This window comes from Eleutherodactylus coqui, chromosome 7 (genome assembly GCF_035609145.1).
Source record: "Eleutherodactylus coqui strain aEleCoq1 chromosome 7, aEleCoq1.hap1, whole genome shotgun sequence".
Taxonomy (NCBI): domain Eukaryota; kingdom Metazoa; phylum Chordata; class Amphibia; order Anura; family Eleutherodactylidae; genus Eleutherodactylus; species Eleutherodactylus coqui.
Window position 1 is genome coordinate 217424492 of NC_089843.1, and position 21877 is coordinate 217446368.

The 21877-nt window shown below is 45.4% G+C and overlaps 1 protein-coding gene across 3 annotated transcripts in view; it reads right to left on the reverse strand.

Annotated features, from left to right (window-relative positions):
• The window catches only part of MAPK10 (mitogen-activated protein kinase 10), a 234943-nt gene extending 214809 nt beyond the window's left edge, over positions 1-20134 (reverse strand). For all 3 annotated transcript variants that reach the window (XM_066574369.1, XM_066574368.1, XM_066574373.1), the window contains exon 1: positions 19966-20134. In XM_066574369.1, coding sequence (XP_066430466.1) covers positions 19966-19968 — 3 coding nt within the window. In that variant the 5' untranslated portion in view covers positions 19969-20134. The remainder of the gene's footprint in view (positions 1-19965) is intronic.
• Between the last annotated feature and the right edge of the window lie 1743 nt (positions 20135-21877).

The following is a 21877-nucleotide window of genomic DNA, read 5'->3' on the forward strand; positions in this document are numbered from 1 at the left end:
CCCGCTCTGTGAATTTACAACGTGTAGCCCCGCAGCGTTTTACGCCTACGCCCCTGGGCATGAGCCCTGACAATAAAGGGAAGCTCTAATTTGTATCCTCTCGTTAAGGTAATATTAGACAAGTACCGCAAATATTGTTTTACATGGATTTATCGGATCAAACTAGCATTTTCCCCCAGAACACAATGGGTTAATAGTTCTGCTGATCTTTTGGCGTAATTCGCTGAATCATGTGAGTCACAAAACATCAAATTGCCTTGTCTGCTGTATCTGGAGGTGGCCGAGTCTCTCTGCATATTAGACAAATTCTCCCGTCGCTGGTTATTACGGAGAGGCCTGCAGACAGCCGCCGCGGCCGCGAGGAGATTGCGTCAGAAGGAGATCGGCCGGGTTTAGTCCATAAATTAGGGAGATCTTTCCATGTTGCAGAAGTTGCTGCCTCGGCTCATCTAGTCCGCCGCAGAATATAATAGTCTAGTAGCACATCAAAAGGATTTTATTAAAGACACGGTTGTTAAAGGGAATGTCCCTGATTGCCACTGATCTAGACCTCATGGCCACGGGCAAAATTGAATTGTGGAATCCGCGAGGGTCACCTGACCATAGAAATTGATTAGGCATCAGCAGGTAATTAAATACCTGCGAATGTCATTTTTTCCGGGCTTGCGGATCACACGCACGTGAAAACACCTGCAGCATGCTCCGTTTTCTGCGGTTTCCGGCATGGACGGTCAATGGACCCGTTGCCGCGTCACAGACGCAGCTGACACTGAGTCCGTGCCACAGATCTGCGTGAAACCAGGAGATTTTTTTTTTTAAAAAAAGATCACGGCGCAGACGCGCGGCATACCACCCGGTGTGCTGAGCGCATTCGCCATGCAGAAGAAAGAAGATTCGGCAGCGACGGAGAAGACCCGCATGGCAGCCGGACAGGTGAGTAAATGTCTTTTTAGGCCTCGTGGCTGCGGGCACGGGTGGAAACCGCTGTGGGATTCCACACTTGGAAACAGTGTGTGCCCGTGGGCACGAGGCCTAAGTTTCAGACCCCCCGGAGCTGGCAGCAGTCATCACTTGGGGCAGCAGCCTCTACCTACATGGAGCTATACGTCTCCCTTGCCATTGCACGAGTGGATGCATATTTGCAGGTGGGATCCATTAGGGTCCACTGTACAACTATCATAACTGTCACTGCTCTAGCAGTAAGAACAGAGCTTCGCAGAGAACGCCTTTGGGGAATAAATTACATTTCTTGATATACAAGCAACAATGTAGTCAATTTGTTTCATTGAGGTCACTAATTATATCCAAAGACATCAATATGACATCCGCTTGGGATCCCCATTGATCAGCTGATTGCCGGACCCACTACCAGTTCAGATAGCGCTGACAACACTGCAGTGTACTATCGGCACATCTCCTATCAATAGGAGCTCTACCTGCAATACCAATCTAGGCAGCTGCAGTGTGGACAGCGCTGTGTGCACTGGTAGTGGGCCCACCAATCAGCTGATCGGTGGAGAACCCTGTTGGGTAGACCACTGTCATTCAGCTATTGATCCTGAGGAAGTCCTGGACAAGTCCTTTAATTGTATGGGAAAATTCTGTTTATCAGTACATACTAAAGGGAACACGTTAATACCTGTTAGTAACTTTCCAGGACTCCTCCCCACGGGCATCGGGCATGCACAGTGTAGCAAGATGTATTGTCCTTAGCTATATAAGCAAATGTGCCCGATGCCGGTGGAGATGAGTCCTGGACTTATCTCCAGTAAGTTATAACTCCTTTTCTGTAAGTTGTAGGGTCTCCTCTGCAGAACCCCTCATTACTCCCCTCAGCAGCCCTACCCTGTACTGCCTTGACAGTTTAAGCCCTTGCATGCCACACTCAATAGTAACTACAGAATGTAAGCAGATTACAGGGGAAGGGGGTTCTTTCTGTCCCCCATCAGCACCCTGCAGTGCGTTCGCAAGGTACCAATGTGTTCCCATATAGAGGCCTGACAAATTCCGCTATATATGCCGTGTAACTCAGGATATTAGGCTCCGCCTCCCCCAGAGCCTAATAGACGGCTGTCATAGGCTTAGTAGAATGCAGTACATAAGTAATGCAGTTGACTATTGTAACTATCAAACAATCACATCTTCAACTGAAGAAATTAGCGGAAAAAAAAAAAGTTCAATAAAGTTTAATTTACAGAAAAAAAAAAAGTATTTTTCCCCACCCAAACCCGTTTTAAATGAATAAAATACCCACCATTTTTTTTTAAACAAGCACATAATAGATATTTGTAATGAACTAAACAATGAAAATATTTTGTTATTTATCTCGCATGTGCAATGCCAGAATTGTTATTTTTTCTTTTATTCGCCTCTCCAAAAAATGTAATAAAAAACAATCCAAAAGTCACATGTAGCAATAAAGACTATAACTCATCCTGCAGAACAAGACCTCGCATAGATCAGTTGCTGGAAAAACGAAAATGTTATGGGTCATAGAATGCGACGATGCAGATGAAATTGCTTTTCTTCAAAAACGTGTTTTTATTGTGCCGAAGTAGTAAAAACTAAAAATAATCTCTATAAACTTGGCATTGCAGTAATCGTGCTGATCCAGATAAGAAAGTTACATTCTTATCGAAAAGTGTACCATGTATAAAGAAAATCCAAAAACAATAGCAGAATTTCTGGATGGTTTTCCCATATGCCCCTCCCCCCCCATCCAACTCCACCCCCAATCCAAAAAAAAAGAAAAGGAATAAAAGTTGTACAGCCAGCCCATGTTATGTACCCCAGAGTGGTGCTGCTAAAACATAGCTCGTCCCTCCAAAAAAAGCCCTGTATGGCAATAAGTTGTGGTTCTCGCAATCCGATGATAAGAATCACTTGGTCTTTAAGGCCCAAAACAGGAAAGTCACTACTAAGAAGTTACAATGAGTCTGCATTAATATCAGAAACTGCCAGACATTACTAGCTGCAAAAAAAGCTCAAATAGGCTAAGATAATTCCAGAAGTAAGCTGCGACTGCCTGGTCTCAGAAAGGCTTCAAGTCACTATGGCTACCGTGGAAAGTAAGGATGCGTTGGAATTCATTCACGTACTGCAAGTGCTTCTGGAAATAGGTCAGACTGTCCGTAGCCTAGATTCTAGGAGAGCTGCTGATTTCCAAATAGCATCACTTGTAACTGTATGACATACTGCTATTTTGTGTATCTATCACATCCAAGCAGGACGCGCTGGAACCTGAAATACTCACGCAACTGCACGCCAAACAGTGTTAAACAATAAAGACAACCGCAACAAGGAAAACGCTGTCCCTAAAGAACCTTACCAAGGGAATGGACCTGCCTATATACAGGTAACCCGCCCTGAGAAGGACAAGCCTGACCACGTACTAGCTGACCCTAAGTGGGATATGAGAATACTACAGCAGATAAGAACCACTGTATAGAGATCCAGCACCAAGCTCTGACTTCCACCGCAGGCAGAGGAAGACTAAAATTAAACAGCACTGCAGCCAAGCACAAGGCCAGGTTAAATAGTCCTGACAAATTGCCCACAGGTGAGGCCAAGTATGTCTCACCTAAAACCACTCCTACCAGAGCCAGAAGATGGAGAAACAAATACAAAACCTGTACCAGATTACTGAGAAAGGAAGCGATCCCAGAACCGTCACAACAGTACCTCCCTTTTTAGAAGGGGCCCCAGGACCCTCAAGAGCAGGTCAATTCGGATTCAGTCTATGAAAATATTTACCAAGACAATCCGCATGGACATCTGCAGCCAGTACCTATGTCATCTCCTCAGGACCACAACCACGTCAATGGACTAAGTACTGTAGAAATTTCCTAACCCGACGAGAGTCCACTATGAGACTTATTTCAAATAGAATATCTCCATCAACCAGAACTGGGGTAGGAGGAGGTGAACCATGGGATCTTCTGTTTGCCCTAGTCTTACCAAAGCCATGTACAGCGGGTATTATCATTTACATCGTGTTTGCTGTATTATCATCATATCCCACGTAGGGTCAGCTAGTGGCCTAGGTATGTGGTCAGGTTCGCCTTTCTTAGTGAGGGTTCCCTGGTTAGGTTCTTTAGGGACAGTGTTTTCCTTGTTCTTACACTACACACATATGTATAGACATACATGCGTTTTTAATAAATAGAATACATTTTTTACTGCCTATCTGCATTACACATGTGATGGAGAAGAAATTGGTCAAACAACATAAATTAGCGTCAAATATTATTTTAATGCAAACGTGCAACACAATTTAAATGGGCACTAACTTCTCAAAAATGTTTGCTTTTATGATAGCCAATGTGATAAATAGTAAAAGTGGAAAGCACTTTATGTACCTAAAATGACCTTTTTTGTGCAGAAAAATCCCTCTAAAGTGCTGCCCGTAAGGAGTCTTCCTTCTTTCTAATTTGCAGTCCACTGCCTGTTGTCAAGAGAAGCAAGTCTCTAGTAACAGATAATAAGATGGAGAACAGGAAGTGAAGTATGGTGATAACTCATATTGCGCATTGAGGTATATGGAGAGAAGGGGTGTGTGAGCCGTTGGAGGGATAGAGACTCACATAGATGTGCCTGCTGGTAAGTGAGTGATTATTTACGTGATTATTATAATCACAGTAATGCTCCTTTTACATGGGACGACGGTCGGGTAAACGACTGCACGAGCGCTGACATCACAGCTAAGATCGTTAGCGCTAGTACAGAGCATTTAGACAGAAAGACTTATCGATGGATTACTGGCTTCTTGCTCAGCACTTCACCTTCTATGTGAAGCGCTGAGTGGGGAGCGCTTACACGGAACGAGAAGCCAGCGGTTTTTATACTGACTGAGGGCTCGGTCAGACGAGCGTGTGTTTTGCGCACGCATAATGCATGCTTCTAAAAGAACCAATTGGTTCCTATAGAAGTGTTTATATGCGCAGAATTTGACGCGCAAAACAGCGCACACCTAAAAAAGACATAGGACAAAGGTGCGCAATTTCCCGGAGTTTCCATTGATTCCTATGGGAGCAGGAGTTAATGAAAACTCCTGCACAGGGAATAGCTTCCCCGCTTCGTACAGCAGGGCATTTAAAAGGATCTTCTGGCCAGAAGCACCTTTTAAATGTCCCGCTGTTAACCCATTAGTCCCTACGTGGATGAGGGGACTCGCCAAGGGTTCAGTTAATCCCTGCGGGGAGTCCCCTCATCCATGACTGAATGGCTGTGATTGGTCTCTGCGCCTAGCCAATCAGAGGCAGCACTTTCTAAAGGTGGGGATTTTTAAATCCCTGGCCAGAAGAAATGATACAGAAGAGTGCCGGGGAGCCGGGTAGAAGATGCGCTGGAGCCCGACAGTGCTGCTAGGTGATCTGTAATATTTTTTTTCAGGGAAGGGCTTATATTTCAAGCACTACCCCCAAAAGTCTCAACTGTCCTGCCTGATGGTGTTAATTCTGTGTGTGTGTTACACACAGTTACAGAGCAGAATCTGCAGCCTTTTCTGTGTGCAGTGTAGAAAAAGAAGCGCATAACAGCAGATTCCACTCATCAGCTCAGAGAGAACTGAAAATCCGAGTTAGGGAGCATTCACCCATTGATTATCAATATGCTGTGTGTTTTGCTCTGAGGTTCCATCGCAGCTGCAGAAAACAGTACTGTGATAGAACCCCTGAGGAGAAATAAAAGGAGCCATTCACTTGTACTGTGAAATGAAAATGAACGAAAACTTTGTAAAGCATCACCAAAGTGTCAGTTTCCAATATCAGTGAAGAGGCGCATTCAGGGGTTCCGTCACAGTACTGTTTTCTACAGCCATGATGGAACCCCCGAGCAGACTCACACAATGTACTGATGTATGAATGCTCCCTTACAGCCTACAGAGATGAAACGAGTAAAGAACAGGATATATAAGTTATGTAAAAGCCCGGAATAGTCTTATTCTTCATGCATACACGGCAGCTTATTCTGTTAAGGCCGGTCTCACACGACCAGATTTGAATTGTAGAATCCGCGATCGTCACCTGTACAAAGGATCCACGGTATTCCGCATCCATTAGAAGAATAGAACAATCACAGTATGTTCTTTGTTTGTGTGGATTCCGCATAGACGGCTTCCATAAAAGTCAGTGGAAGCCATCCGTGGAAGCAATGAACATTACGGATTGGTTGCGGGTACCCGCATCATCGCCTAGCAACGGCATGGGAAAAACAGTTTTGAAAAAAAATCTGTAGTGTGCATGACTGATGGCGAGCCACCGGGGCCATCCGCTATACAGAAGAAGAAGACAGGTACGCAGCGTTGCCAGCCGCGGTCAGGACTGGATTCTGCTGTGGGCTCCTGCATGTACCATATTTAATAGAGTGCGCTGCTGCGAGAATTTTTGTGAAACCACCCTAAAATTAATATTAGGCTTGGCCACAGCAATATATATGAGTCTTTTAAGCAGATAATTTTTATTGATTTTTTTTTTTTACAGTTACCCCTTAATTTCATACATTTATGAATACATAAGCATAACACACATAGAACATATCATTACCGCCTCCTAAACAATACAATCATTCATCGGGATTTTTAAGCAAGTCATAGTTACCCCCAACAAAAAATATATATTTTGGTGCATACAAAAAAAACCTCTTTTGCGCCTTCTCCTCTCTCTCCCTTACCCCATCCAAATCCCATCAGCTTTTCTTTGATACCACAATGCACCCAGCGCTCAATGTGAACCATCCATTATATCCTACACCATCTTCCCCAAATTTCGTCATGCTTAGTCAAACAGCCTCTTTTATGATAAATCCCCCTTTCCAAAAATATAACCTCTCTTAAAGCGGTTGTCCCGCGATGACAAGTTAAGTTAAACACTTCTGTATGGCCATATACATGCACTTTGTAATATACATCGTGCATTAAATATGAGCCATACAGAAGTTATATACTCACCTTCCCTGCGCTGGCGTCCCCGTCTCCATGGTGCCGTCTAATTTCAGCGTCTAATCGCCCGATTAGACGCGCTTGCGCAGAAGGGTCTTCTCCCTTCTGGTCGGTCCGGGCACGAGCGGCGTTCTGGCCCCACCCCCTTCTACGCATCATTGTGTAGCTCCGCCCCGTCACGCGTGCCGATTCCAGCCAATCAGGAGTCTGGAATCGGCAATGGAACGCACAGAGCCCATAGTGCACCATGGGAGAAGACCCGTGGTGCACCATAGGAGAAAACCGCGGTGCATCATTGGGAAAGGACCGGCGGCCATCTTTCAAAGAAGAAAAGAAGATGCTACGCGAACTGGGAAGGAGGTAAACAATTTTTTTTTTTTTAAATTACAAACGGTATTGATTTTAACGGGGCAGAATGCCGGGGTAGGTTAAAAAAAAAATTGCATTTCGCGGCGCGACAACCCCAGGAGGCTGGAATCGGCAATGGACCGCACAGAGCCCACGGTGCACCATGGGAGAAGACCCGCGGTGCATCGTGGGTGAAGATCCCGGTGGCCATCTTGGAGGAAAAGAAGGAAGAAGTTGTAGAGAGGGGATTCGGGTAAGTAAAATTTTTTTTTAAATTTCAACACATCCCTTGGGTTTGTCCTGCGCTGAACGGGGGGCCTATGCAAAGAAAAAAAAACATTTTGGCGCGGGACAACCCCTTTAATTTTGCAACAAAATCCATCGGGCAGTAATCAACTTCTGCGCAAATGCTCTCTGAATTTCCAGAAGAGTGTGGCGATAAAGCCCATAGTGAGACCCGACATCTTACCAAATATATCAAAAATGTACTCAATAATATTCGTTTCTGCAGGTACTTTGTTATACTATGCCTGATAAAGAGACCTAACGAGTCTCGAAAGCTTGCTGTTTTAATATCATTACTTTTATTTTTCATCGCCGTTAAAATGTTTCATATCTGAAGCGAGAAACTTATTTGTACCACTTGAAGGCTTTTATCTTATGGCAAAAAGGTCTATTAGGCCAAGAAGGGGGGTTTAAGACATGGAGATATGGGTGGTATATGAAGGGATTGATGTGCTAATTAATTGAGAGATGATTTGTCAGTAGAGATGAGCGAGCATACTCGCTAATGGCAATTACTCGAGCGAGCATTGCCCTTAGCGAGTATCTGCTCGCTCGAGAGAAAAGGTTTGGGTGCTGGCGTGGGGGAGCGGTGAGTAGCGGCAGTCAGCAGGGGGGAGCGGGGGGGGGAGAAAGGGAGAGGGAGATCTCCCCTCCGCTCCCCCCGCTCTCCCCCGCCGCTGGCAGCTGAACCTTTTCTCTCTCGAGCAGGCAGGTACTCGCTAAGGGCAATGCTCGCTCATCACTATTTGTCAGCCAAATGTTCCATATGGATATAAAGGGATTGAATGCTCCATTTTGGACCGCCGGCATTTTTCCATAGGTGCAGTTAGATGAGACTATAGAAGCGACAAATAAGTTTCTAGTTTCTGGTTCACAGCTGATATCCAGTACTAAAGTGACGCGCTGCGTTAACCTGAGAGCAATCACACTTATCAACTGGCTAACACACGACCAAACTGCTCCTCTAATGTACAGCAATAACGTGGATTACCAGAATATAAGCTTTAGAGTGAATTCAGACGAGCGCGAGAATCACGGCCGCATAATGGGACAAGACCAAACCACTGATATCAGTTGTTTTTGTTTTCACTATCGGGATTCTGACCCGTTAACGGTTTCCAATCTGCTGTCTGACCTGTGAAGACATTATGATTTAAGGCTGTACAGCTCTGATGTTGGAAGACGTCCGTCGGGGTTCTCTTTCTGTATATTGCCAGCCTCTTTGCTGTCGAAGCCTATCCAATGTGTCATCTCATGCAGTTCTGGCTTTAGCCAGCAGATAGCGCCGTTGTATAAAGGCAGAAAAAGAGTAAGCCCCCTAGGAAAACCAGGATACAAATTGGATTGGAAAGGGTTAATTGTACAGGTGAGAAAAGGTAGGACCTGCCATATCTTTCCTGCATGTAGTGAATACCACGGGCAGGGAAAGATCAGGCAGCCTTTATCTTCCTGCGGTTATTTTCAAACTGTGGCGCAGAGTTTGAAGAGCCTGCGAAGGGGAGGGAATTCGCCTTGTTCAGGCACTACTATGCTCCATGCCGCTGAGCGTAGTTGCACCCACGCTCGTGGGTATAATACCTTATAGTAAAAAGTATCAGTAAATCCTATTCACACATTCTCTATCACCCGTATTAAGATGCCCAAGAACAAACATTTGGTAGCGATACAATAAGAGTATATAGACCAACGATGTGTTTTTCTCAGGTGATAGTCAACTCCGCACTTCACTAGAGCTGCCCGTACACATTAGATAAAACTCATCCTGCTCTGTTACAATTAATCACACCATACCTAGATTTATATAGACACACATATATGTCTTCAGACATATCCATTATAAGCCTGACGAAGAGGCCAAGGAGGCTGGAAAGCTTGCTGCAATATAATGTCTTTTTGTTAGCCATTGAAGGGTACCACGTGTACAAGATGACTTTGCTTCTATAACTGAGTACAACATTCTCTTTGACTGGCCAACCTGGGACCAAACTTTTTTCTTTCACAGAAGTCATCTAAACTCTGCATGGTTGGCCAACGATCTACCCTCCAACAGGTATCTGCCGAAAGATGAACCGGGGCATTCAGCTGCCCTAATAAATGAGCAAAATTGTGAAGTAATAGTCTTATATATGATCCTCACACTGCATAACCAATATATATACCACCACGAAGGTTAACGCAAAAACACATAAGACTAGGGATTGATCAGGAACCCGAACCTGGAACCCAACCAGAAGTACGTATCTGCTAGAAATTATGTCAATCACTGTTTAAAGTTGCAACAGTTTTGAAAAAGTAGGGTGACTTTTGTCCACCTTTTATGGAGTTGACATATTGGAGAGGTTAGCAATTCAGACATGTGCATTTCCGCCGGCCGTCCACCCAGTCACTTCCTATTCAAAGTACAACATAAGATAGGTCTGGCCTGTGTGCATCCGTGACCCCTGAAAATGCCTTATCACTGCCGTACATAAATGCTACTGAGACCCTTAGAGTATAATGTCATCTGCCCCATTGGGGTTTTTTGCCTTCCTCTGGACCAAAGTTGGAGTTCTGTGAAAGATAAAGGGGGTGTCTGGAACTTTGGGGCTTTTTCTATTGATGACTTATCCTCAGGATCCCTACCAATCAGCTGATTCCCAGTACCACTATAAACACAGATAGTGCAGTCTGCTTCTTGCACTGTCCATAGTTCAGTGGCTCAGGTTGGTATTGCAGGCACAGTTCCCACTGAATTTAATGAGAGCTGTGCCTGCAGTAACAGAACGGGCCACTGCAACATTGTCAACGCTATCTGCTTCCAGTGCTGACTACATTGACAGCGGCATTGGGAATCACCTGATCAATGGGGATCCCAATCAACGCACCCCCAACGATCATCTATTCATGGTAGAAAAACCGCCCGATCCTTTATATATTGGAAAGGTGCCTAGTGTTATCCTGAGCTGGGGACAACGAAGAGAAGCTGCAAGGACTGCATCTATAGTATGTCCAAGCTGTATACAATACTATTAATTATGGTCACTGAGAGCCAACATGACTCCCAGGTCCTACAGGAAAGGGCAGATATTAATCTGACTCCCGGAATTAGCTAAACACAATGGGTGGTTTTTCAGAAGAGTGAGCAGTGAGTTGAAATAACTTTTGAGCAAGATCGCTTTCTAGGAGCCCAATGAATCCATAGGGAACATTTGGGAAGATTACACTATTTTCTGTAATCACAAGTGCGATTGCGTCTTCCCCACAGACAGTAGATAACTTCTAAGAAATGAGGCAAGTGAGTGCAGATATTTTTAATACTACCCTGTTTCCCTGAAAATAAGACATACCCTGAAAACAAGACATAGCATGATTTTCCAGAATTTTTGAGGATGCAAAATTATTTTTCAGGCTTTTGAGGATGCTTGAAATATAAGCCCTACTCCAAAATTAAGCCCTGCTAACAGTTAATTTAAAAAGTCAATTTAAATAGTGTCCAGGCAGCTATACATGTAAAAAAGTGTAACCTTTTTGAACAAAAATTAATATAAGACACTGTCTTATTTTGGGGGAAACACGGTAATTGTTCTGCTAACAATCATCGTCTACAGTTGTGAATTCCACAAAGCTTGTTCAAAATTGGTATATCAATTAAAGGGGTTGTCTCGCGGCAGCAAGTGGGGTTATACACTTCTGTATGGCCATATTAATGCACTTTGTAATGTACATTGTGCATTAATTATGAGCCATACAGAAGTTATTCACTTACCTGCTCCGTTGCTGGCGTCCCCGTCGCCATGGATCCGTCTAATTCTGATGTCTTCTGGCGTTTTTAGACGCGCTTGCGCAGAAGGGTCTTCTGGCTTCTGTTCGGTCTGGCACGAGTGGCGTTCTGGCTCCGCCCCCTACTACGTGTCATCGCGTAGCTCCGCCCCGTCACGTGTGCCGATTCCAGCCAATCAGGAGGCTGAAATCGGCAATGGAACGCACAGAGCCCACGGTGCACCATGGGAGAAAACAGCAGTGCATCCCTGGGAAAGCACCGGCGGCCATCTTAGGCAGAAGATTTTTTAAACTTCATATTTCGTCGGATCGGTGAGTAGCAAGCGGCTTAAAAACCGCTTTAAATTGCTATTTTATGCCAGGGGGGTGACCGGGGGAATGGGGTAAGGTAAAATTTTGATGTTTGCCGCGAAACAACCCCTTTAAATCATGTTTTAGGAAATGCAATTTTTTCAAATAAATTATGGTATTGCAGTTTTCCCACTGACCACTAGAGCTCAGACAATGGTCTGACACTTCCTGCTTTGTGCAGCTCATTTTACAGCTGGCAAGGGCGTCTTAGAGGTCATACAGTTAAATGCTCAAACAATACTGGAATTAGCCTTTTTTTACTTAAAGTTACCAGGATAGACATTACAGGGAACCCATCGGGTCATATGAATACCATAAACTAAGTTCATAGGCTCATAGAACAGGAGACGTGGAGCCCGGGTGTGCTTATACTTACCTGTCTCCCTGTTCCTCCGCTGCCAGTCCTGAAATCCAGTGCTTCATCCGACTCACCTCTGCAGTCAGTATACATGCACACACTGATCTCTAGGGATATGCAGAGAAGAGTCCTGTAACGTTCGCTCTGAACGCAAAACGCACCATGCCCAGGATGAACGTGAGGCTGTGTTCGTACAGGGGGCAGACCGCGGACCGGAGGGCACAATAGAATCAGAACAAAAGAAGGAATAACTTCACCCTGACTTCTAGGAAAGAATTGCGGATGATCATGGACGCTCACCGTCAGTCCTGCGCAGTATTTTTATTTATTTATTTAAATATTTGTTTTTTCCTCGCCGTCGCTAGGCGGTGCTGTGGGTACCCACAGCCTATCCCCTCTGTCATTTGTGGAAGCCATCCATGCGGAATCCGCACGAAAAATAAAACATGATGTGATTTTTTATTATCCGCTTGTGGAAACTGCAATTGCTATCCGCTCATCTGAGCGCTCATACGAATGTTCTATTTTTTTCAATAGGCCACGGAATACCGAATAAGGTCCGCACGGACTTAAATAATGACCAATGCCATTTCATTGGACTGACAGGGCTCCACAAACATAAGGGGAACACCCACATGCAAATTCAGTCATAGGGGGAACACTTAAGCCCCATTTACACACACAGATGATCACTCACAATTTTTCAGAAACTGGGCTAACCATCTCTTTAAAAGCTAACTAGCTTCATTTGCATGTATTTAGAGAACAGCAGGTGGTCTGCTCTCTAAATACATCGCTATTGTTCTCCAGCGGGACAGCAGCCTAGAGAATTTAATCAGCGCTGCCCGCAGAGAACTCAGCGTGCGGTCCGTCTTATCAGGGACTATGGATTTTAAGTTGAGCTCAGCGATGGACGAAACGTACACGGTAAGTGCACGATGGGCGGCATACATTTACACACAACGATTATCACTTAAAATACGGGTTTTGAGCAAATTTTGAGCAATAATCATTGCGTGTAAAAGGGCCTTAAAGGGGTTGTCCCACGGGGTTAAGCACTTCTGTATGGCCATATTAATGCACTTTGTAATGTACATCGTGCATTAAATATTGGCTATACAGAAGTTATACACTTACCCCCTCCGGTGCTGGCGTCCCTGTCTCCATGGCGACGATCAAACTTCTTCTCTGGTCGCACGAACAGTCGCGTTTGCTAACAGAGGAATCCTCTTCTTGATAGTTCGGGGCTCACGAGCTGCGTCCTGGCTCCTCCCTCTTCCCGCGTCATCGCGTAGCTCCGCCTCCGTCACGTGGTGCCGATCAGCCAATGAGGTGGCTGTAATTGGCAGTGGAAGGCAGACTGGAGAAGAACATCCACGGTGCACCATGGGAGAAGACCCGCGGTGCACCGTGGGAGAAGACCAGCGGCGCCATCTTTGAAAGAAGAATCTTCAAAGCTGCAGAACGGGGATCCAGGTAAGAGAATCTTTTTTTTAAAAAAAAAAAAAAAATGGATGCTGTTTTTCTGTCTACTAAGGTGGGGTCTGTGTAAAAAAAAATTTTAGGTTTCGGCGCGGGACAACCCCTTTAAGGGAATACAAACGAGCAAAAGACACATAAAGAAAGGACGAACCACGGAAACATAAACCTCAGGCTTCTTTCACACAACCGTATGCGTTTTTATACTCGGCCGCTCCACAGACTATGATGCTATGATGCTCTTTGGTGCGAAAACGCGCAGAATCTAAGGCCGGCCACAACGGGCGCAAAAAAGAGAGGCAAGAATGAACTCACTGAAGTCAATGGGAATGTCCTGCATGCAAAATCGCGGCGTACCACGCTTATCTGTTGAGTCCCTAAGGGCTTAATCAAACTAACGTGTTTTCGCCCCGTTATGCGGCTGTGATTATCATGGCCGCATAATGGGACCAAATGAAAACTGATTTCAGTGGTTTCGTTTTTACTCGCTCTTTCCTCGGGCCGTAGGATTCACGCATATTAATACGTGCGGGAAAGATAGGGCAGGACCTATCTTCCCATGTTTTCCTTAAAACTCCTGTACTATGGCGCAGGATTTGAGAAGCCTAAAGGGGGGGATGGGAGAGCTGTTCATGCGCAACTACGCTCCGTATCAGCAGGCGTGGTTTGCATACGGCCGTCTGAAACCGCCCTAAATCTGTTATTTCACTGTTAGGGCTTAACCCTTTCCAATCCACTGTCTGACGTCTAAAGACATTCTGATTGATGGCTGTACAGCTCTGATGTCGGAAGACGTCCGGCAGGGTATTCTTACTGTAGATTACTGGCCGCTTTGTTGTCTGGGGGCCTCTCCAGCATGTCACATACTGCAGTACTGGCTCTAGCCAGCAGATGGCACCATTGTAAAATGGCAAATAGAGAAAGCCCCCTAGGAAACGTTGAATCCAAAATTGGAAAGCAAAGGGTTAAACACACTTCCGTGGGCGCAAGTACGCTTACGGGCACGGAGTTTAATCGATGCCAGAGCGCAGGAGTTTGAAAAAAAAAACGCGGGAAGACAGCGGCTGGACGATCTTTCCCACACGTAGGGCAGGTCCAATCTATTCTCGCCGGTTCAATTAATGGGAGAGAATCCCGATCGTGAAAGCGAAACAATGGAAATCCTATTGCAATCAATGGTTCGGTTTTGTCGCATTATGCGGCCGCGATTATCACAAACGCATAACGGGGGGGAAAACACGTTTGTCTGAATCCGCCCTTAGGCGAATTTCATATTGGCAAGTGCGATATTTATCTCAAAACCACCTAGCATCACTTCGGGGAAGTAGCGATCCTCCAGCGCATCGCATGGCCGCAGCGGAGGATCTCAGAGTTTTTCGCGTTTTTTTTTTTTTAATGGCCCACCGCCCACATGGAAAACAATGGGCGATGCGAGGGCATGCCCAAAGATAGGATGACGCGATTTATTTCCCGCATTGCATTGCAACGCGATGCGGGAAAAATCACTCATGTGTATGACCCCATTTAAAAGAATGGGGTTCGTATGGGTGTGAGATTCGTGCTTCTCACAACGCACAAATCTCGCACGATTTTCTCGGCCGCGTGAAAACGGCCTTATGGTCCCCATGTAACGTCTGCAGTACAAAATCCACACCAAATCTGCAGGGAAATCCACATTTCTTCTCGTGGCAACAATACTTTGACTTGCGAGTGTCGGACAGCGGATTCCGCAGCGATAATCTGTCTGTGGGCATTCGCCCTTACGGCAGATATTAAATGTGCGCCGCAAAATTTTTTTCCACAGGGTGAATTAAACATTTTTTTTTTAATAAATGAAACGAGACAAAACGTATTTAATGTACATATCATCCACTTCTGCCGTGATCCGCTGCATATCCGCACAGCATACGCTAAGTGTGTATGTCTCATCAGAAAGTGAGCCAATGAGTGCGCTGTGTTCATGGCCCATTAGTTCTGCTTTATAATATGCGTCTCAGGCAAGATGGCGGCTCCTTTAGTCGCGTGCGGACAACAGAGCGACAAACATCAGGGAATAAAAACAGTGTAGAAAATGGAAAAAGTTTCCCTATCTGATTTAATTACTAATAGAACATACCAGATGTGCCATCGCATAGCGCGTCTCATATCACCCACCCTAGTGCCGGCCTGATGAACTGCGGTAGAATATTGCTGCGGAATTCGCGGTCAGACGCGAATCGCACGGACGGCTCCTATTGCTGTAAATGGAAGCCGTCCGTCCTGCGATACATCCGCAGTGAGCACTGTGTAAGTATCGCCGTAATCCGCGTCACAGCCCAGCGCGGGCGCGTTATACGCATGCGCACCAGCTCGCCAGCCAAGACGCTTGCAGCGGATCCAGAGAGGTGAGTATAGGGTCTCTGGGGGGCGCCGGGTCTGATTCCGCTGCGATATTTCCCAGGCGGAATCCGACCCCGCCATGGTCAGCTGATGTAACATGTTCCCTAGACATCAGCCATGGAGGTCATATGGTAATCGGATATCTACTGTGCACTCTAGGGCGGCTTCACACAAGCGTATGCGCTAATACGCTCGCCTCAGCGCAACGTATTTGCACTATAAACGAGGTTGAGTAACGCCCATGACTGCGCACTTTTTGCGCACGCATGGCCAATACACGCACGCGTAAAACACCCCTTCTGTGGATTAAAAGCCTAGTGGAATCCAGATTTCTTTTCATGCGATTGCGCAGTGTTTTAAGCATTTTCGCGCATAGTCCGTGCATATTTGTGGCCCTCCCATAGACTTCTTGGGCCTTTGGTGCACAAATACGCTGGAAAGTAGAGCAGCACCTATTTTTTGCGTACACACGAAATGTGCACGCAAAACACGCCTATGAGATCGAATCCATCGCGTGAAGAAGACCTTTAACGCAAACTATATCTGGACCTTCAGTTATATATAGTACAACCTGTTGTATACATATGTTCAGTCTTATATCTAACTATATCACATATATTGTATATGTATATGTGTGTATGTGTGTATATATCCTGTTTCTCTGAAAATAAGACATACCCTGAAAATAAGACATAGCATGATTTTTCGAGAATTTTTGAGGATGCAAAATGATTTTTCAGACTTTTTGAGGATGCTTGAAATATAAGCCCTACTCCAAAATTAAGCCCTGCTAACAGTTAATTAAAAACGTCAATTTAAATAGTGTCCAGGCAGCTATACATGTAAAAAATTAAACCTTTTTGAACAAAAATTAATATAAGACACTGTCTTATTTTCGGGGAAACACTATATATATATATATACCCCTATTTATACAGTCAATGCTCACAGTCTCCTGCTGGGCTGGAGCAGACTGCAGGAACACAATCCTCCATGCTTAATATTGGCCTTAAGGGCGCCCACCCACTGGCGATTTTTTTCCCTGCGAAATTCGCAGCATTTTTTTCTCTGCAGGGGTCTATGGGACTTGTAATGTTAAAATCGCGATCGCGCAAAATCGCGATTTTAACATTACAAGTCCCATAGACCCCTGCAGAGAAAAAAATGCTGCGAATTTCGCAGGGAAAAAAATCGCCAGTGGGTGGGCGCCCTAAACCTGAATTTAGTTGCTAGCGTCATCCCAGTTTTTTACTTCAGTTTTTTTTGCTACGAAAGGGTTTTCTGAAATATTTTATTCAAGCTGCCAGTGTTAAAGATGAATAAAACACACCATACCCATTAGTCCCCACCGCTCCAGCTCTACTTATAGTCTACAGCCTCATGATGGGATGTCACAAGCTGCTGCAGCCAATCACAGCCTCCAGTGATCAACCCCTGAGATCTGTGATTGGCTGCAGCAGCCTGTGATGTTCTGTTCACAGACGGGAGAATGGAGAGGTGGCACTGGAACTGCGGGAAACTGGGACTGGTGCCTATAAGTAGGCTACTATTTTTTTTAACAAGAGCACCTTATTAAAAATTAATAATAATCCCCCAAAATCCCTTAAAATATACTTCCAATCCCGACATCATAACATTTATGGAACCCCTTTCCAGTGAATACCTCTGCGGACGGTAACTGGACTGGCAGCAGCCCACCAGCTATTCTGCAAAAACTATTCTGAATATTAGCATCACATCCCTAATAGGAGTCGCTCCACCCTTCTCTTCTCTTGTTTCCAGTGGATGGGATTCAACTGCAATACTCTACACAGAAATACCCCACAGACAAGAGCGGCACCATTCCTGGAAGAAAAATTACACGTAGTCCCTTTTTATCTAATCTTTTACGTTTTTTGTAATTAACCCCTGCAGCTTTCATCTCAGAGAATTCCATACCTCCAAAATTTTAGGGCGGTTTCAGGCAGACATTTTTGCGCTCCCCCCCCCCCCAAAAAAAAATTGCGTGTGCAAAACACGCATTAAATAGAAGCCATTGGGTTTGTACACATTTTCCTTTTTATGCATGCGTGAGAAAAAATAGAACGTGCTTTTTTTCTCCCAGCCTATTTACGCAGCCATGGCCCCACAGGAGTCTACGGGAGGTGCGCAAAACACAAGAACATGCGCAATTCCGTGGAAAAGAGAACACACCTGGACCTCATTAGACTTAAAAGCCTTTTAAATCAGGTGGGTGGTGTCGTGTGCATGCGGACCTGCCTGTGTGTACAAAACACATATATTACTACCGTATGTACCGATAAGAGCGCAAATCAACCGCCCAATGCGCAAATATGTTGCGCTCGTCTGAAGCCGCCCTTATGCAATGGAAATGCAATGTGTGTGCCTACTGGTCCCTATGTACATATATCCCGATGTCCCTCTATATATATATACCCTGTCCATAGAGACACCAGCATGGAAAGGCGCAAGGCCTAAACTAGTGATGCGACCCCAAAAGCAAGAAAGCATTCCGTAAAACTAAAAGGCTGGCAAAAAACAAAAGATCCGTACCCGCTGGCATTCATCAGTCAAGGAAAAGCGACCCCAAAAATGGAAGAATGCAAAAGCACGTTGGTGATCAGTCGTTCCAGAATGTCATTGTTCACAAGCGGATTGCTAAAGGACGGCCGGTCCCATCTAGAAAAGGCAACAAAGGGACGGCTCCTTGAAGGAACAGCTCGCCCTCGTGTGCAACCAATGATGTCTCCTCTACCTGCATGGAGGCCTGCTGCAGCACCAGCAGTCATCACCCATCATCATCTGACAGCTGTCATTCTGCTGGGGGCTCTATACATTAGTATTCTAATGGGGGGGGGGGAGGGGGATCAGCCACCGCTCGCCAAAATTCCGTCTGCCCAGATGAAACGGCATAACAAAAACCTACCAATTTGGTTGCAAGTAGCATTAGCATAATGAATAGCGGGCAGTTGATTAGCACTGCAGAGAGTGCAATGACAGCAGGCATATTGTCTACCTCCTTTCATCCCCAAATTGCGCGCTTTTTTAACCCCTTAACAAACAATGCAGGAAAAATGTAGCATAGGAGACCATCAGGCTGCCGTATAACGAGGCTCCGAACATTAATATTAGGATCCGGTTACAGCAAGCTGTTTATCTATGACCGGTGCTAATACGAAAACGCCAAGACGAGACGAAATGTATTACGTCCCGAATGAATTATCGCCGTTACACCGAGAGGGTATTTATGCTGCACTCTTGGCACAGAGCTAAGACAACCTGTCACTACGCCGCAGCCGCCGCGCTCTCCTCATTAACCCAGTCCCTGCTGGAGAGAGGCCTGCAGCGTGCCGCACTGGAAGTTTACTGGCATCATTCAGCATCAGCTATATTGTTCGCAAGGCTCTGGCCCTGTGCGCTGTGCCATCCTACGTGGGCACTCCATGGCATTGCTTCTCCTTCGCTGCACCTTCCTCTTGTTTACCCGTCGCTGGCAGTCAGTGGGGAACGACAGGGGAGATTGCAGAGGATGCTGAAGCAATGCAGCAAAGCAGAGGAAGCGGCAACATCGCTACATTGTAGCAGAATAACAATGTATCCAGTGGGTGCAGCGAGAAGGTGCCCCCCCGGCCGCCCGGCTCCACATCGTGCTGCAGTGGGGAGCGTGGGGAAAAGCGCTATGAAAATACGCGGATAGCGACAGGATGCGGGTCGTTAATATAGTCGTCAGCTCAAGGAGGAACGGCGCAGAACGCACGGGCAGACCGGGGATTAGGCCATTTTTAAGGGAAGAAAAAAAAAATGTGCGGAGGTTTACAGAAGATCCCGTCTGCGCCAGGACTGGCACAATGTACAACGCTGCGCCGTCCCCATGTATATATATATATATATATATATATACGTGTGCCTGTTTATATTTATTTACATATATAGAGATATTTATAGACATCGATACATTTCTATATAATATACACACACAGGTATATAAATAAACACACACATGCATATCCCACCCTGTCAGCCCATGTTGCCCCCCAGCAGCAGTAGGCAGTGCCCACCGGGTACTCACCATTCCGTGCTGCCAGGACCCAGCTATCGTCTATGCCTCCCTCTTGCAGCACATTCCGGGGGGGATGGGAGCAGGTGACTTGAGGGTCTGGGCACAGACAGGAAGGAGCTGGCACGGGAGGGCAGGCGTGCTGCTGAATCACCTTCCCTCAGTGCCCGGACAGCATTGTGCGGCGTGATGCTGCCGCCTGTACCATTGTGGAAGCTACCAGAGGAGACAGGCAGAGGGGAAGGGAGTCGCTATGGCAACTGTAAGGAGCCCACGTGACGTCAGGCGCGGAGGTCTCAGGGGGTGAGGCGGTGGGAGAGTAATCTGCAGCCACAGCATCCATGACAAACAGGGAGCATCACCGCCCTCGTGTACTGCCTGCAGGGCTCCACATGTGCTGGGGGGAGATGTGTGTGCCCTGCATGCCATACTGTGTACACATATGGAGGTGGTACTGCTATACACAGAATGGACATGGTTATTACATGTGTACACATATGGAGGTGGTACTGCTATACACAGAATGGACATGGTTATTACATGTGTACACATATGGAGGTGGTACTGCTATACACAGTATGGACATGCTTATTACAGGTGTACACATATGGTGATGGTACTGCTATACACAGAATGGACATGGTTATTACATGTGTACACATATGGAGGTGGTACTGCTATACACAGTGTGGACATGGTTATTACATGTGTACACATATGTAGGTGGTACTGCTATACACAGAATGGACATGGTTATTACATGTGTACACATATGGAGGTGGTACTGCTATACACAGAATGGACATGGTTATTACATGTGTACACATATGGAGGTGGTACTGCTATACACAGTATGGACATGCTTATTACAGGTGTACACATATGGTGATGGTACTGCTATACACAGAATGGACATGGTTATTACATGTGTACACATATGTAGGTGGTACTGCTATACACAGAATGGACATGCTTATTACATGTGTACACATATTGAGGTGGTACTGCTATACACAGAATGGACGTGCTTATTACATGTGTACACATATAGAGATGGTGCTGCTATACACAGTGTGGACATGCTTATTACATGTGTACACATATGGAGATGGTACTGCTATACACAGTATGGACATGGTTATTACATGTGTACATATATGGAGATGGTACTGCTATACACAGTGTGGACATGGTTATTACATGTGTACACATATGGAGATGGTACTGCTATACACAGTGTGGACGTGCTTATTACATGTGTACACATATGTAGGTGGTACTGCTATACACAGTATGGACATGGTTATTACATGTGTACACATATGGAGATGGTACTGCTAAACACAGTGTGGACGTGCTTATTACATGTGTACACATATGTAGGTGGTACTGCTATACACAGTATGGACATGGTTATTACATGTGTACACATATGGAGGTGGTACTGCTAAACACAGTGTGGATGTGCTTATTACATGTGTACACATATGGCGGTGGTACTGCTATACACAGTATGGACGTGCTTATTACATGTGTACACATATGGAGATGGTACTGCTAAACACAGTATGGACATGGTTATTACATGTGTACACATATGGAGATGGTACTGCTATACAGTATGGACATGCTTATTACATGTGTACACATATGTAGGTGGTACTGCTATACACAGAATGGACATGGTTATTACATGTGTACACATATGGAGGTGGTACTGCTATACACAGTATGGACATGCTTATTACATGTGTACACATATGGAGGTGGTACTGCTATACACAGTATGGACATGCTTATTACATGTGTACACATATGGAGATGGTACTGCTATACACAGTGTGGACGTGCTTATTTCATGTGTACACATATGTAGGTGGTACTGCTATACACAGTATGGACATGGTTATTACATGTGTACACA